The sequence below is a fragment of the Sebastes fasciatus genome, chromosome 4 (genome assembly GCF_043250625.1).
Source record: "Sebastes fasciatus isolate fSebFas1 chromosome 4, fSebFas1.pri, whole genome shotgun sequence".
Taxonomy (NCBI): Eukaryota; Metazoa; Chordata; class Actinopteri; order Perciformes; family Sebastidae; genus Sebastes; species Sebastes fasciatus.
In genome coordinates this window covers 27,335,437-27,352,053 of record NC_133798.1, presented here as the reverse complement: position 1 = coordinate 27,352,053, position 16,617 = coordinate 27,335,437, and the positions used below count along the sequence as shown (strand labels likewise).

Genomic DNA, 16,617 nt, shown 5'->3' with positions numbered 1-16,617 from the left:
CTGTTGGAGGGCCGGATTTGGCCCCCGGGCCGCTGTTTTGAGCCCCTGAAGAAATGCGTTGGCATCCCTGTACTAATATGTGGGAAGTAATGATTAATAGTGATTAATAGTGCACATATGTGATTAATCAGAGAGCACAAATTATTACTGATTTACTTTCAGTTTATTTGATGTGTGTGTGTGTGTGTGTGTGTGTGTGCGTGTGTGTGTGTGTGTGTGTACTCTGGGTTGGTCGAGGTTAAACTGACTTCCTGTCGAGGGTGGGACTTCCTTCAACACTCAACAGAGGTTAAAAACACTAGTGAGGTGGTTATAAACCCTCCAACAGCGAGCTGCATCGATGACTACTTCACCAGCTGACCTTACTGACGACGTGCAACACTGTTAAGTGTTCCTCATGGAACACGATCCGATGTCAGTTCCATGTGACTACTGGTTCAAACATTTACTGTAAACTGCTCAAACTGAGACAGACATTTAATTTATTCTGCTTTATTCACACACTGACGTCATCAACTCAAAGTTAATAGATTGTATTTAGGATCAGATGTCCAGTCTAGAAAACGGACATGTTCATTAGATTGTAAATTGTTGTGTATTTATACATATATATTATATACAACATATATTTATTATTTTTATCAGCAGCTATAACCCCATAATTTATTATATCTTCAACTGTGCAATACTGGCTAAACAATAATTTAGTTCACTCCACCACAGAGAGGGTGGATGGAGGACCAGACTGGATCTGGACCGGAGTAGAACTGGAACTGGACCGGACTGGAAGTGGAACTGAAACTGGACCGGACTAGAACTGGACCGGACTGGAACTGGTTCCAGTCTAATATTCTGGTTCCATGTTTTGGTGTGTTGGTTCAGTGTGAAGGCTGCAGGCAGGATGTGGAGGGTGGAGGAGATGTTCCTCCTCTTCCTCCTGACCAGGACAGGATGTCAGAGGAAAGGAAGGGGGGCAGGAAGAAGGAAAGGGTGACAAGTTAAAGTCTGCTGATATCACATTATATTATATATTATATAGCTTTGTTGAATACTCGATTCTGATTGATCAATCACGGCGTTCTACGATCTGTTGTTTCTTTATAGCAGACCGTTACTACGTATAACAGACCGTTGCTATGTATAACAGACCGTTGCTACGTATAACAGACCGTTGCTACGTATAGCAGACCGTTGCTACGTATAGCAGACCGTTGATACGTAAAGCAGACCGTTCCTATGTATAACAGACCGTTTGCTATGTATAATAGGCCGTTGTTATATATAACAGACCGTTGCTACGTATAACAGGCCGTTGCTACGTATAACAGACCGTTGCGACGTATAACAGACCGTTACGATGTATAACAGACCGTTGCTACGTATAACAGGCCGTTGCTACGTATAACAGACCATTGCGACGTATAACATACCGTTGCTACGTATAGCAGACCGTTGCTATGTATAGCAGACAGTTGCTACATATAACAGACCGTTGCTAAGGGCACAGTTCTGATGTCGGACTCTGGCGGACAGTTTTTGTGTCAAATCATTGATTTCTTCAGTAAGTAGCCGTGTAATAAGCAGGATAATGTACAGCTAGCGGATCATTGTTGTGAAATAAACCCCTTCAGGGCGACACCCTGAAGGGGTTTATTTATTAAATACTATTAAATACTAAATATTTTCTTTTATTTCTGTAGCGATCTACCGACAATACGAAGAAACACAGAAAATATGCTCAGTCATGTTTTACGTCACGTCCTGCTGTTCTCAATGTGAAATCATTCTTTACATGGATGAATAAACATGGATTACTCATAAACAGAGAATCAATGGATCTGCGTCACTGTGTCTTATTGAATGTGGTTAAAGCTGAATAAAAAGGAGACATGAGCTCTTTGTGTATTATTATTATTATGGTTTTTGTCTAAAGTTGTAATAAGTGAACATGAGGTACTGTATGTGGGCTGTTTTCTTCTTCTGCAGGTTTATTAGAAGAACTGAACATGGGGGATGTACTCTGGTATTTCCTCCGACTCCTTCACCATGAAACCTGGGCAACAATAGAATAGAAGGAAGCGCTGCTGGCCAACTCTTTCCTCCCAACAACACTCACTTCCCTTCAGCTCCTCCACTCGGCTCATCTGAGGCCAGACGAGCTGCCAGCAACATGGACGCCCTGATCCTGCTCTGCTTCATCCTACTGAGAGCCAGCTGGGGCTGTAAGTACTGCTCTCATGATCATGTGTTGGTGTTGGTGGTCTGGGTCTGGGTCTGGGTTTGGGTCTGGGTCAGGGTCTGGGTCAGGGTCAGGATCAGGATCAGGATCAGGATCAGGATCAGGATCAGGACTAGAGAACACAAAGACTCATATCTGTGTGATCGACAACAAATTTATTTGAAAAAGTTTTTTTAGTTCAGATTCTGTGAGAAGCTTCAGATTACAGAGTAGACGAGTAGTATTTACTTACTAGTACCAAGAGAGTACTTACTGGTACAAGTGGAGAAGTACAGGAAACAACGAGACGGAGAACTGAATGACTCTGTCAATACTTTTTAAATGATGTTGAATAAGTACAATCAGAGTACCAACAGACAACCAACGACCAGAAATCATTAAAACTGTATAAATAATAATAAAAGCTTTTTCTGTAAATAACTCATTATTCTAATAAATGATAAATACTTTCATTTTAGTATTAAGTCTGTTACTACATCATTAGTAATAATACACAGTAATAATTTACCATTGTACCCACACAAAGTATTAAATACTTAGTACAGTGTTTTTTTCTATAGTCGTTAGTTGTTAAACCTTGATACCTCTGGTCTTATTAACTTGTAAAGTAATATAATATAATATAATATAATATAATATAATATAATATAATATAATATGATATAATATGATATAATATAATATATTATAATATGATAAAATATGATATGATATAATATAATACAATATAATATATTATAATATAGTACATATTATAATATAATATGATATGATATAATATAATATAATATAATATGATATAATATGATATAATATAATATATTATAATATGATAAAATATGATATGATATAATATAATATAATACAATATAATATATTATAATATAATATAATATGATATAATATAATATAATATAATATAATATGATATGATATAATATAATATAATGTAATATAATATAATATAATATATTATAATATAATATAATATGATATAATATAATATAATATAATATAATATAATATAATATATAATCATTCTGACAGTAATGATGTTGATATTAATATAAATTAATGGACTGAGGTTATGTTTTATTATTAATGTAACTCAGTGATGGAAGAAGTAATTTTACTTCTTTTACTCATTTACTTGAATAAAAGTACTAATACTACAGTGTAGAAATAAAGATTTATCAAATTACTTTAGTTACTGTGAAATGTAGTGAAGTAGAAGTATATAGTCGCAGAAAATGGAAAAATAAAGCACACGTAAATCAAGGTTATACTTAATAATTATAATAATAATAATAATAATAATAATGAAAATAGTAATAAAGATTATTTGTGTAGCACTGTTACAAGGTTGGAGGAATAAAATCAACAGACAGAAGATAAAAGTGTAAAATGAAATGTATGAAAACATGTTGAGCATAAAACACATTAAAGTGATTAATAGCATTAAGTTTTAATAGTTTAACACTACTTTAGTAAATGTACTCAGATACTTGGATAATAATGGATATTTTAGTGCATATACAGTAACTATAATCATACAGTGCTATAAACAGATTATAACATGTTATAAGTATGTTTATAAGGTGTTATGGATATGGACGTCATAGGAAGTGATGTGGAAACTTCACTAAACCTGTTAAAAGGTGTTCACTTAAAGGTTCAGTTGCCCCACATCATGATGTTCTCAGCCAGACGTAATACGATGGAGGTGAGTTCAGGTAGTTTAGTAGACAGAAGCGTCTAAAACGTCTGAAAGTAGTTGAAGTGACCCTTTAAAGAGCCGTTTTATTTCATATCACCATAGAAACTCTGTATTTAATAACCTTTGTGTTGTTGTGGACTCGTCTCTCCTCAGCTGGTTTCCTCGTCATGTTGACCCCAAGGAGGTTGTGTCTCTTCACCAAAAGTCAAGCCGTCCTCCTGGGACGCTGTGATGTCACTAACCCCGCCCAGCAGTGGGCGTGGCTGGGCGGAGCCAGGCTGGTCCACACTCAGTCCTCCAGGTGTCTCTGGGCCGACCCCAGCCCTCACCTGCCGCTCCACGCACGCCTCGCCAAACTGAGCGACTGCAGCAGAGCGCCGGCGTGGAGCTGCTACAACACCAACGGAGCGTTTGGATTGGCTGAGACTCACATGTACCTGAAGAAACAGGGATCCCGCGTCGTGATTGGAGAAAACCTGCAGGCTTCAGAGTGGAGTGGGTATGATGTCGACTCGGGAGGGACTCAGCTGGTGACGTCTTTATGTCCCCAAACAGGTGAGAGGAACCAGGACGCACCTGTCCTTAACTTTAACTTCACACTAGGTGTTGCACCTGTAGCCACGCCCACCAGTGATGTCATCCTCATACCTGGCCTTAACTTAACTTGTAACAGAGTATTTTTACACTGTGGTATTAGTACTTTTACTGAAGTAAAAGATCAGAGTACTTCCACCTCTGATGAGACGACAGCAGCTTGAATATTAATAATATTGAATGATAAAGTGATAAAGAGTCATTTAAGTTCATCTTCACTTTTTATCTTTATTTTTTCTTAAATCTTGTTCAGAGAGCAGACGTCATGACACCACTTTCTGTCCAGCTTCCATTTTTTCTTTCATTTGTCTTTGTGAAACAATGAAGTGAAGTTTACCTGACATGTTACCTGCTGAACTTCAGCGTCTCTCCACAGGAAGTGAGTCGCAGATACCGACTTCCTTCACATTGTTGCTGCTGTCTGATAGTTGAGGAAGAACGTCAGAGCTGTTCTTCCTGTCTGAGTCTCAGCCAACACATTTCTTCTCTCTCTAGGACACATTAATAATAATAATAATAATAACAATAATAAAGACACACAGGAGCTGAAACATGTCAACACTGAACATCTGCATCACTACTGTCCACTGACACTTTATTCACTGAAAGTCGAGGCCACGCCCCCTTTAGAAGATCTCCTAGACTTCAATGTGATCTGACGTATGTTGAAAGTAATTTAGACAAGTTCGTATTCATTCATCTCATTATACAAACGTTTGTTTTATACACATGTCTAATAATTATTTAGTGATCTTGCCTGAACCTGAGCGTTGGCAATACCTTCAGTCTTCCCCCGTCCAACACAGTGGAGGATATTACTGATCCAGACATCTCTACATATCTGATTGAATCCTGTTAGGCCAGGGTTCTACAACCTGTGACTCCAGAGCCACATGTGGCTCTTCTGCTCCTCTCCAGTGGCTCCCTGTGGATTTTTAAAAATGGAAATGAATAACTGTTTTTTGTTCACATTTTCATTTTTATTTATCATTGTAGTAGGTCTATAATACGACGGTATGACGGAATATTAGGGCCACATTGAGGAAAAAAACAAAATCTGAGATTACGAGAATAAAGTCATAGGTCAACAAGATAAAAAGTCGTAGTATTATGAGAATAAAGTCATAATTTTGAAAGTAGTAATTTTACGTGTTATCTTCTTTTTTGCTCGTAAAGTTATGACTTTATTCTCGTAATATTACAACTTTTTTCTCGTTAAGTTATAACTTTATTCTCGTAATTTTTTCTTGTAATATTATGACTTTATTCTCGTAACATTACGACTTTATTCTCGTAAAGTTATGACTTCATTCTGGAAATCTCAGATTTTTTTTCCCCTCAATGTGGCCCTAATACTCCGTCGTGCATCTGCAATTTGGCCCTCACTAGATTTATATACTACTGTATATACTTAGACTATAAACTGTGTTACCTTCATCACAATGCTCAAATGTTTTGCGGCTTCAGACAGATTTATAATTATTTTTTTTTGCCTAAAATGGCTCTTTTGATAGTAAAGGTTGCTGACCCCTGTGTTAAGCTAAGTGTTGTCTGTAAATAACCAACGTGTAAATAGCCAACTGTTTGATCTATAGGCTGAGATTTAGCTGGAGACGACAGTCTGATGCTGCTATAACGTTAATGTATGATTGTATTACTGCAGCAGCCTCACACTCAAGCTAACGGTAGCTAGCCATGCTAGTCACTGTCACCAGCATCATTTAGCCATTTAGCACACTGACAGTGAATATTCACGTATCGTATGAGCCTCAAATGTCAGTGTGAAAGCCTCGATTGACCCGCAACACAACAGTTTTTCATCATTTCATCACCAAAAGTGAGCGCAGCCTCGGAGATGACGACATGCCGACGCTTTGAAATGGCCGTCGGCGTTCAATACCGCCACACAAGGCACCTTTTAACGCCGGTATGAAACGCACTGAGCGTTCCATTAAAGGGACTGTTTGTAAGAATCAGAAATGCTTGTTTACAGCGACACCTGTGGCCGTTAAGTCAAAGAAAGTCAGCGTCCTGTTGCTGGCGAGCGCCCATGGGACACCGACCCGGATTGATTTATACGTGTAAGAAGTTACAAGCAGTCCCTTTAACTACATTGTAAACCCATCCGGGGCAACAATAAACGCTCTGAGAAAGTGCGCCAGGAGTAACTGTGGTGATGTAGTTTAAAGAGCTAAAGACACACACATGGTGGGGGGTTTCATCCAGGAGACCGCTCTTCGTGTTCTGTTTATGACGTTTCACTTTCATTTAGGAGTGTAAGAAAATATCAATACACATGACTATCGCGATATTATGTTTTGCGATACTGTATTGATTCTCCAAAACGCTGCATCGATTTTTAATTAACCCCTGAAAAATCTGACGGCTGCTATTCTGTCTTTCAGAGTTTGTAGAGGGTTCAGTTTTAAAGCTAGAGTGAAGAAACTGGTATCATATGAAATGAGAAAAACGAATGAATCCATTGGTACCAACCATGTCATACTAATTTTGGTAAATAAAAACTGTCATGGCCATTTTCAAAGGGGTCCCTTGACCTCTGACCTCCAGATATGTGAATGAAAATGGGTTCTATGGGTACCCACGAATTTCCCCTTTACAGACATGCCCACTTTATGATAATCACATGCAGTGTTTTGAATGCAGTATAAATGTGTTATTGTATATATATATGTTGGTCAACGCGTTGGTCATTTCAACCAATTATTGCCATGTAAAATAAAGGCATTTTAATTTTGTTCAAACACTACTGTGTGCCTTGGATTATTTTTGAGGGAGACTTGCATTTTGTACTTTTTTGAGACCATATTCCACCCATGCAATGAGCCCTTCACAAGACTGAGTTAGCATAGGAGTCCTTTGTTATATTCAGACATGGCACTGAATTTAATGCTGATGGAATCACTTCATTAAATTTAGCTACAACACTATCAGATAGACATCTAGTGCACAAATGTTTGCCTGATGGTGTGTAGTCTAGTAACAGGGATTCAAAAGTGATGAAATAATGGTCTGATAAAAGAGGGTTCTGTGGAAAGACTATTAAATGTTAAATTTCTACGCCATATGGCAGAAGAAGGTCGAGGGTTAAAACAGTGAATGGGTTTATTTACGTTCTGAGAGAAGCCAATTGAATCTAATAAAGAGATAAACGCAGTACTAAGGCTATCATCATCAACGTCCACATGGATATTAAAATCACCTACAATCATTACTTTATCTGTTTTCAGGATTCATATCTGAGAATGTGTTCAAGATAAAACCAATGTTTTTATATGTTTTTATTGCCATTTCACTCAAGAACTTTTTTCCTTATTTTTCAGACATCACTTCTGTCTCCATCTTTGATTCATCCACCCATAGACCACCGGGACTGTCCAGCACCGTCTACACCATCACAAGTCCTGCCGTAACCGTCACTAATGAACGATTATCAGACACAGTGAAAACCCACCGCACCACCAGACAAGTCCACAGTTCAATAACTGACGGAGCTTCAGCGCATGTGAGCGACATCACCAAAACTCGAACCAGGAGGTCGGAGACTAGAGACTTCAATCCTGATGTTTCAACTTCAGTCACACAGCTGTCAGCTCTGAACGGCAGCCATATTGTTTCCTCGAGTCTGGCTGCGTTCACGGCAGATCAATCCACAGACGTCTCGGAGAGTTCGTCAGCTACAAATGTTCTTCAGCTCAGGACTGAAGCTGAGACGACTGCGTCCTCCTCCTCCTCCATTAGACAGGATCCTGAGTCTGAAACTGCAGCTGTGACTCTGGTTTCCTCAGAGATGAACACGACTGATCTTCTGACCACCTCTGAGGTCACCTCTGAGATCATCTCTGAGATCACCTCTGACGTCACCTCTGAGGTCACCTCTGAGATCACCTCTGAGGTCACCTCTGAGGTCACCTCTGAGGTCACCTCTGAGATCACCTCTGAGGTCACCTCTGACGTCACCTCTGAGGTCACCTTTGAGATCACCTCTGAGGTCACCTCTGAGGTCACCTCTGAGATCACCTCTGAGGTCACCTCTGAGGTCACCTCGGAGGTCACCTCTGAGATCACCTCTGAGGTCACCTCTGAGGTCACCTCTGACGTCACCTCTGATGTCACCTCTGATGCTACTGTTGGTATATCTGCTGACACAGAGTCAAACCAAGATACAACTCATACAACACATTCAACTACTGACAAGAGCCGTTCACCTGCCTCCACCACCACCACACCTCCTCCTACAACTGCTCACGCACCTTCAACAGCAGATATGATGTCTACATCCATCATGGAGACACATCCACCATCGACACCTCAAACCCTGCTGACCATTTCCCAAACTTCACCAACAGTTACCGCAACGCTGCCAACGGTCTTTACAGTTCGTCCAAAAGTCTCAGTGAGCACCACGACTGAAGGTGCTCCACCGACGTCTCCAACAGCCGTGGCGGTGTCTCCAGGAAGGATCAACACCTCAACTCCAACAGTCCCACCTACCAGTCCGACGAACACACCTACAACCACAACTAAACCCACGACCACCCGTGTAACCACAACCAAACCCACCACCTCCCCTACAACCACAACCAATCCCATGACCACCCCTGTAACCACAACCAATCCCATGACTACCCCTGTAACCACAACCAAACCCATGACCACCCCTGTAACCACAACCAATCCCATGACCACCCCTGTAACCACAACCAATCCCATGACCACCCCTGTAACCACAACCAATCCCATGACTACCCCTGTAACCACAACCAAACCCATGACCACCCCTGTAACCACAACCAATCCCATGACCACCCCTGTAACCACAACCAAACCCATGACCACCCCTGTAACCACAACCAATCCCATGACCACCCCTGTAACCACAACCAAACCCATGACCACCCCTGTAACCACAACCAAACCCATGACCACCCCTGTAACCACAACCAAACCCATGACCACCCCTGTAACCACAACCAATCTCATGACTACCCCTGTAACCACAACCAAACCCATGACCACCCCTGTAACCACAACCAAACCCATGACCACCCCTGTAATCACAACCAATCCCACGACCACCCCTGTAACCACAACCAAACCCATGACCACCCCTGTAACCACAACCAAACCCATGACCACCCCTGTAACCACAACCAAACCCACGACCACCCCTGTAACCACAACCAAACCCACCACCACCCCTGTAACCACAACCAAACCCATGACCACCCCTGTAACCACAACCAAACCCATGACCACCCCTGTAATCACAACCAATCCCACGACCACCCCTGTAACCACAACCAAACCCATGACCACCCCTGTAACCACAACCAAACCCATGACCACCCCTGTAATCACAACCAATCCCATGACCACCCCTGTAACCACAACCAAACCCATGACCACCCCTGTAACCACAACCAAACCCACCACCACCCCTGTAACCACAACCAAACCCATGACCACCCCTGTAACCACAACCAAACCCATGACCACCCCTGTAACCACAACCAAACCCACGACCACACCTACAACCACAACCAAACCCATGACCACCCCTGTAACCACAACCAAACCCATGACCACCCCTTCAACCACAACCAAACCCACGACCACCCCTACAACCGCAACCAAACCCATGACCACACCTACAACCGCAACCAAACCCACGACCACCCGTGTAACCACACCTACATCCACTACAGCACTTCCAACCATAGAAACTGCAGCCACAACGACCACAGCCATGCCAACAACCATCAAAACCACTCCAACCACCACCACAACCAGTACAACACCTGCAGCTCCAACAACAACCAGAACAACCACAACTCCTTTGACCACAACTACACCTCAGCCCACGACTTTAGGGTCAGCCACCACTACACCTGTAAGTATTCCTGTTGCTTTGAATCTCCGTTTGCTGCTATTATTTAATTATTTCATGTTTAATCTCATAGACCTCTTCTCTGTTAGTAACCATGATGAGGTTTTTAGTGGGCGAGCGTTAAGTGGAGCCGGAATAATTCTCTGAATACGTTAGTTAACGCTGGCTATCAAGTATTGTTGGCTTGTTTTTTTAACAATGGTTGAAGAAAATACTAGTTTACTATTCACTGAAGTAATGGCAATAATGATATTAATTATAATAATGATGAGAGGGAGGATGATAATAATAATGACAACAATAATGATAATAGTAACAATATAACAATGATATTTCTGTTATTATTATTATTATTATTATTATTGTTATTAATAATAACTGTGTTGTTCCTGTAGATTTAAAGTCAACCTCATCTGACCCTGGAAGCATGTTTGATATTTTCTATAATAATATTTGAAGTTGATTCATATCCCAGATATGAATATATGAATATTTTCCCATATAATAACATAATCCCTGGAGTATTTTGCTGTATTTTCCTCTCGTTTTCTGTTTTTAAAGAGGAGCTGATGTCACGTGATGTCATCGATTATCAGGCTGTCACCCCAATATTTATATTATTTATTTATTTAAATTGTATTCTTTTTTTTATTATTATGATTTCATTATCTTTTATTTCATTGTATTTATTTTTAATTAATGAATTGATGAATTAATTTCTGCAGCGCCACCTCGGCTCACCTGTGGTGATGTCACTTCCTGTTGCAGGCTTCCCGCTGTTCTGTGAACTTCACAGACATCAGCTCGAGCTCCAGTTCCATCGTGGCGACGTTCAGCAGCGCCGGTCCGTCCTGTAACTTCAGCCTGGTCATCGATGACGACTGGCAAGCCGATGGCGCCGACTGTGACCCAGATGGAGAGTCCAGGATCAGCTTCACCTGTCGGATCACGGGTCTGGATCCCGGGACTTTGTACTGGTTAATGGTGATTTCCAAGGAGGACGGAGAGAGGAGCAACGCATCGGTACGTACAGGTGAGCGAGGAAATATCATCTTTATTACCATTACGAGATATTCGGTTTATTTGACATGAAATTAATTACACATTCTCTACTGTAATGATCAGGTTCACTGTCTCTGAAATGCTTCGCCGATATTGTGGGACTCTCTTTTTGACTGACTTTACTGAAGGATAGTTAATTATATTGATCCAAAGATTTACACGTCCTCAATTTATCTTTACTGTACTGCCGTTGGCCATGGCTGAAAAATAACTGGCAAATTTCACTAAAAACTCTGAGAATCTCCTTCCACCAGCTTATAAATACTTCTAAGTAGTTTCACAGTCTTTGTTGTAGCTGCTCTTCCTTTTCTTTGATGCTAGTTTCCATCATATTTCTCCTAAATATGCATAGCTTGTGACTTTGCGGTGACTCGTATTTTTCCCCGTTGGGCGTAGCGTAGCAAGGACGGTGAAATGTTAACCTGCACTTGACCCATGTTTTGCTCAGTTTGACGGCAAACATGATGACAGCCTTCCCTGCTTTCTTCACAGCCGTTGGATAAAAGACAGATTTTTAAAAAAAAGCGTTTGTCCTGCAGCGGTTTGGTTTTTGAAAACTAGAGCCAATCAAAATGTGGGAAATCATCTCAATATGTGGGACGTGGAACAATGCAGTCCCTCGTAAAGTCAACCTAGACGTGTCCAGGCTGTTGACTGGTCGAGTGTTGGAATTGGGTGTTTAGTCCTCAGGGTGTCACTGAGGAAGCAGGAAGCAGTAAAGTGTCCTCAGGGTGTCACTGAGGAAGCAGGAAGCAGTGAAGTGTCCTCAGGGACGAGGCATTATTCAGACGGGGTCACAGTTCAATGTTGGGGGGTCCTTCTCCTCGTCCGGCCCCGCCCTGACTCTGGTTTCCTGTCTCCATGAAATGCTCATTCTTGAAAACAATGTTATCGACCTTCAACCATCTACACACACACACACACACACACACACACACACACACACACACACACACACACACACAAACACATACACACACACACAAACATTGACTCTCCACAATGATATAACAGAAATCTGTATTAGAGCCTAACTGATATGTGTATATGCATGTATATATATACATGTATATTTATGTATATATACTGTATATATATACAGTATATAGTATACTATATATAGTAGTATTTAAGTATTTACTACTCTTATCAACATGGGAGTGGACAAATATGCTGTATGTGTTTATAATATAATATAATTTATGTATATATTTATTACTGGAAATCAATTAACAACACAAAACAAAGCCAAATATTGTCCAGAAACCCTCACAGGTGCATTACTGCACCTTAGCAGCTATACTTAGCAGCAGTCTGCTATACGTAGCAACGGTCTGCTATACGTAGTAACGGTCTGTTATACGTAGCAACGGTCTGCTAAACGTAGCAGCAGTCTGCTATACGTAGCAACGGTCTGTTATACGTAGCAACGGTCTGTTATACGTAGCAACGGTCTACTATACGTAGCAAAAAAATTCCGAAAAAAAAGTCTGAAAAAAAAAGATCTGAAAAATGTCAGACAAAAAAGTCTGAAACAAAAGATCTGAAAAATGTCGGACAAAAAAGTCTGAAAAAAAAGATCTGAAAAATGCCCGAAAAAAAAGTCTGAAAAAATGTCCAAAGCAAAAGATCTGAAAAATGTCAGACAAAAAAGTCTGAAAAAAAAGTCTGAAAAAATGTCCGAAACAAAAGATCTGAAAAATGTCCGAAAAAAAAGTCTGAAACAAAAGATCTGAAAAATGCCCGAAAAAAAAGTCTGAAAAAATGTCCAAGGCAAAAGATCTGAAAAATGTCCGAAAAAAAAGTCTGAAACAACAGATCTGAAAAATGTCCGAGAAAAAAGTCTGAAAAAAAAGATCTGAAAAATGTCGGACAAAAGATCTGAAAAATGTCGGACAGAAAAGTCTGAAAAAATGTCCAAAGCAAAAGATCTGAAAAATGTCCGAAAAAAAAGTCTGAAACAAAAGATCTGAAAAATGTCCGAGAAAAAAGTCTGAAAAAAAAGATCTGAAAAATGTCCGAAAAAAAAGTCTGAAACAAAAGATCTGAAAAATGCCCGAAAAAAAAGTCTGAAAAAATGTCCAAGGCAAAAGATCTGAAAAATGTCCGAAAAAAAAGTCTGAAACAACAGATCTGAAAAATGTCCGAGAAAAAAGTCTGAAAAAAAAGATCTGAAAAATGTCGGACAAAAGATCTGAAAAATGTCGAACAGAAAAGTCTGAAACAAAAGATCTGAAAAATGTCTGAGAAAAAAGTCTGAAAAAAAAGATCTGAAAAATGTCGGACAAAAAAAGTCTGAAAAAAAAGATCTGAAAAATGTCGAACAAAAAAAGTCTGAAAAAAAAGATCTGAAAAAATTTCTGAAAAAAATTTCTGAAAAAAAAGTCTGAAAAAAAAGATCTGAAAAAAATTCAGAAAAAAATTTCTGAAAAAAAAGTCTGAAAAAAAAGATCTGAAAATTGTCTGAAAAAAAGTCTGAAAAAAAAGATCTGAAAATTGTTGGACAAAAAAGTCTGAAAAAAAAGATCTGAAAAATGTCAAAAAAAAAATTCTGAAAAAATGGCCGAAGCAAAAGATCTGAAAAATGTCAGAAAAAAAGTCTGAAACAAAAGATCTGAAAAATGTCCGAAAAAAAAGTCTGAAAAAAAAGATCTGAAAAAATGTTCGAAAAAATGTTTTCTGAAAGAAAAGATCTTAAAAAATATTCGAAAAAAAAGTCTGAAAAAAAAGATTTGAAAAAATGTCTGAAAAAAAGTCTGAAAAGAAAGGTCTGAAAAATGTCCGAAAAAAAAAGATCTAAAAAATGCCCTAAAAAAAAGATCTGAAAAATGTCAGAAAGAAAAAGTTTGAAACAAAAGATCTGAAAAATGTCCGTAAAAAAAGTCTGAAAAAAAGATCTGAAAAATGTCTGAAAAAAAAGTCTGAAAAAAAAGATCTGAAAAATGTCCGAAAAAAATGTCCGAAACAAAAGATCTGAAAAAATGTCGGACAAAAAAGTCTGAAAAAAAGATATAAAAAATGTCCGAAAAAAAGATATAAAAAATGCCCGAAAAAAAAGATCTGAAAAATATCAGAAAGAAAAAGTTTGAAACAAAAGATCTGAAAAATGTCCGAAAAAAATGTCCGAAACAAAAGATCTGAAAAAATGTCGGACAAAAAAGTCTGAAAAAAAGATATAAAAAATGTCCGAAAAAAAGATATAAAAAATGCCCTAAAAAAAAGATCTGAAAAATGTCAGAAAGAAAAAGTTTGAAACAAAAGATCTGAAAAATGTCCGTAAAAAAAGTCTGAAAAAAAGATCTGAAAAATGTCTGAAAAAAAAGTCTGGAAAAAAAGATCTGAAAAATGTCCGAAAAAAATGTCCGAAACAAAAGATCTGAAAAAATGTCGGACAAAAAAGTCTGAAAAAAGATATAAAAAATGTCCGAAAAAAAGATATAAAAAATGCCCGAAAAAAAAGATCTGAAAAATATCAGAAAGAAAAAGTCTGAAACAAAAGATCTGAAAAATGTCTGAGAAAAAAGTCTGAAAAAAAAGACTGAAAAAAAAGATCGAAAAAATGTCCGAAAAAAAAGATAAAAAAAATGCCCAAAAAAAAGATCTCGTAAATGTCAGAAAGAAAAAGTCTGAAACAAGAGATCTGAAAAATGTCGGACAAAAAAGTCTGAAAAAAAAGATCTCAAAAATGTCGGACAACAAAGTCTGAAAAATGTCCGAAACAAAAGGTCTGAAAAATGTCCGAATAAAAAGTCTGAAAAAAATATCTAAAAAATATCAGAAAAAAATATCTAAAAAATGCCCGAAAAAAAAGATATGAAAAATGTCAGAAAGGAAAAGTCTGAAACAAAAGATCTGAAAAATGTCGGACAAAAACTATACGTAGCAACGGTCTGTTATACGTAGCAACGGTCTATTATACGTAGCAACGGTTTGTTATACGTAGCAACGGTCTGCTAAAAAGAAATAACAGACTGCAGAACGCCGCGATTGACCAATCATAATCGAGTATTCAACAAAGCCGTGTAATAAAGATATATAAAGATGAATCCAGATCTCTATCTAAACTCTGACGCCCCCTCTTCTGTCCTGTCTCAGACCCGGTCGGTCCGGCTCGGCTGGATGTCCAGATTGACCAGGTTCAGGCTCAGTATAAAAGCCTGTCTGAGGTCGACGGTGGTTCTCCAGGTCTGCGGGTGTCCTGGTCTCGTTCTGACGGTTATGTGGACTGGTATGATCTGACCCTGGAGGACTCCAGCTCCGGATCCACCCGCAGGACCAGAATCATGAACTCTGCAGCCCCCCGGTCTGGTTTCAGCTCCCTGGTCCCCGGGACTCTGTACACCGTCAGTGTGGTGGCTACCGCCGGGAGCAAGAGTGCTCCACCTGTCCACAGGACAGCAGCTACAGGTGAGACACATCTGGCTCATCGTACTCCTGCCACACCTGGAGACTCTGACAGGTTGGTATGGGTTACCATGGTTACCATGGTTACCATGGTTAACGCGGTTAACGCGTCTCAAACCAGAAAGGAGTCTCTCAGGAAGTGGCGACGGAAATTACTGAAGTACGTTGAATGATAGGATTCATAAACCTCCAGACACGTCTATGTCTAAACATAACTGTCTCCGTCTTCCAGCTCCGTTGTCTGTCCACGGCCTCCAGGTGGCGTGCTCGTCCTCAGACAGCCTCAATGTTTCCTGGCAGGTCGGTCCGGGCAGAACCGAGCAGATCAGGGTTCTGCTGACGGATCAGGACGAGGTTCTGTTGAAAAACGTCACTCTGCGAAACAGCGTGACCTCCGCTGAGCTGGACGGCCTGCAGCCTGGGACTCTGTACACCGTCACCGTGGTAACGGAGTCTGTCGGCCTGCAGAGCTCCGCCTCCAAACAGGTGGTCACAGGTAGATATTATGGGATGTTCTACAGAGCCTTTTGGCCTCTTTTAGGTGCTAGTTTTGCTTTTACAGAACATTTCCTGTCTGGTTTAGTCCCTACCTTTACCTGTCTGGTTTAGTACCTACCTTTACCTGTCTGGTTTAGTCCCTACCTTTACCTGTCTGGTTTAGTACCTACCTTTATAACAATCCCCCCCCCCCCC

General features: G+C 39.7%; 1 protein-coding gene across 1 annotated transcript in view; it reads left to right on the top strand.

The window, feature by feature from the left end:
• The first annotated feature begins 1,856 nt into the window (after nucleotides 1-1,856).
• Nucleotides 1,857-16,617, top strand: part of LOC141766418 (receptor-type tyrosine-protein phosphatase beta-like) — a 33,671-nt gene continuing 18,910 nt past the window's right edge. Inside the window, exons 1-6 of the mRNA XM_074633286.1 lie at nucleotides 1,857-2,222; nucleotides 4,110-4,511; nucleotides 7,892-10,461; nucleotides 11,227-11,491; nucleotides 15,616-15,927; nucleotides 16,157-16,420. Coding sequence (XP_074489387.1) covers nucleotides 2,171-2,222; nucleotides 4,110-4,511; nucleotides 7,892-10,461; nucleotides 11,227-11,491; nucleotides 15,616-15,927; nucleotides 16,157-16,420 — 3,865 coding nt within the window. The 5' untranslated portion in view covers nucleotides 1,857-2,170. The remainder of the gene's footprint in view (nucleotides 2,223-4,109; nucleotides 4,512-7,891; nucleotides 10,462-11,226; nucleotides 11,492-15,615; nucleotides 15,928-16,156; nucleotides 16,421-16,617) is intronic.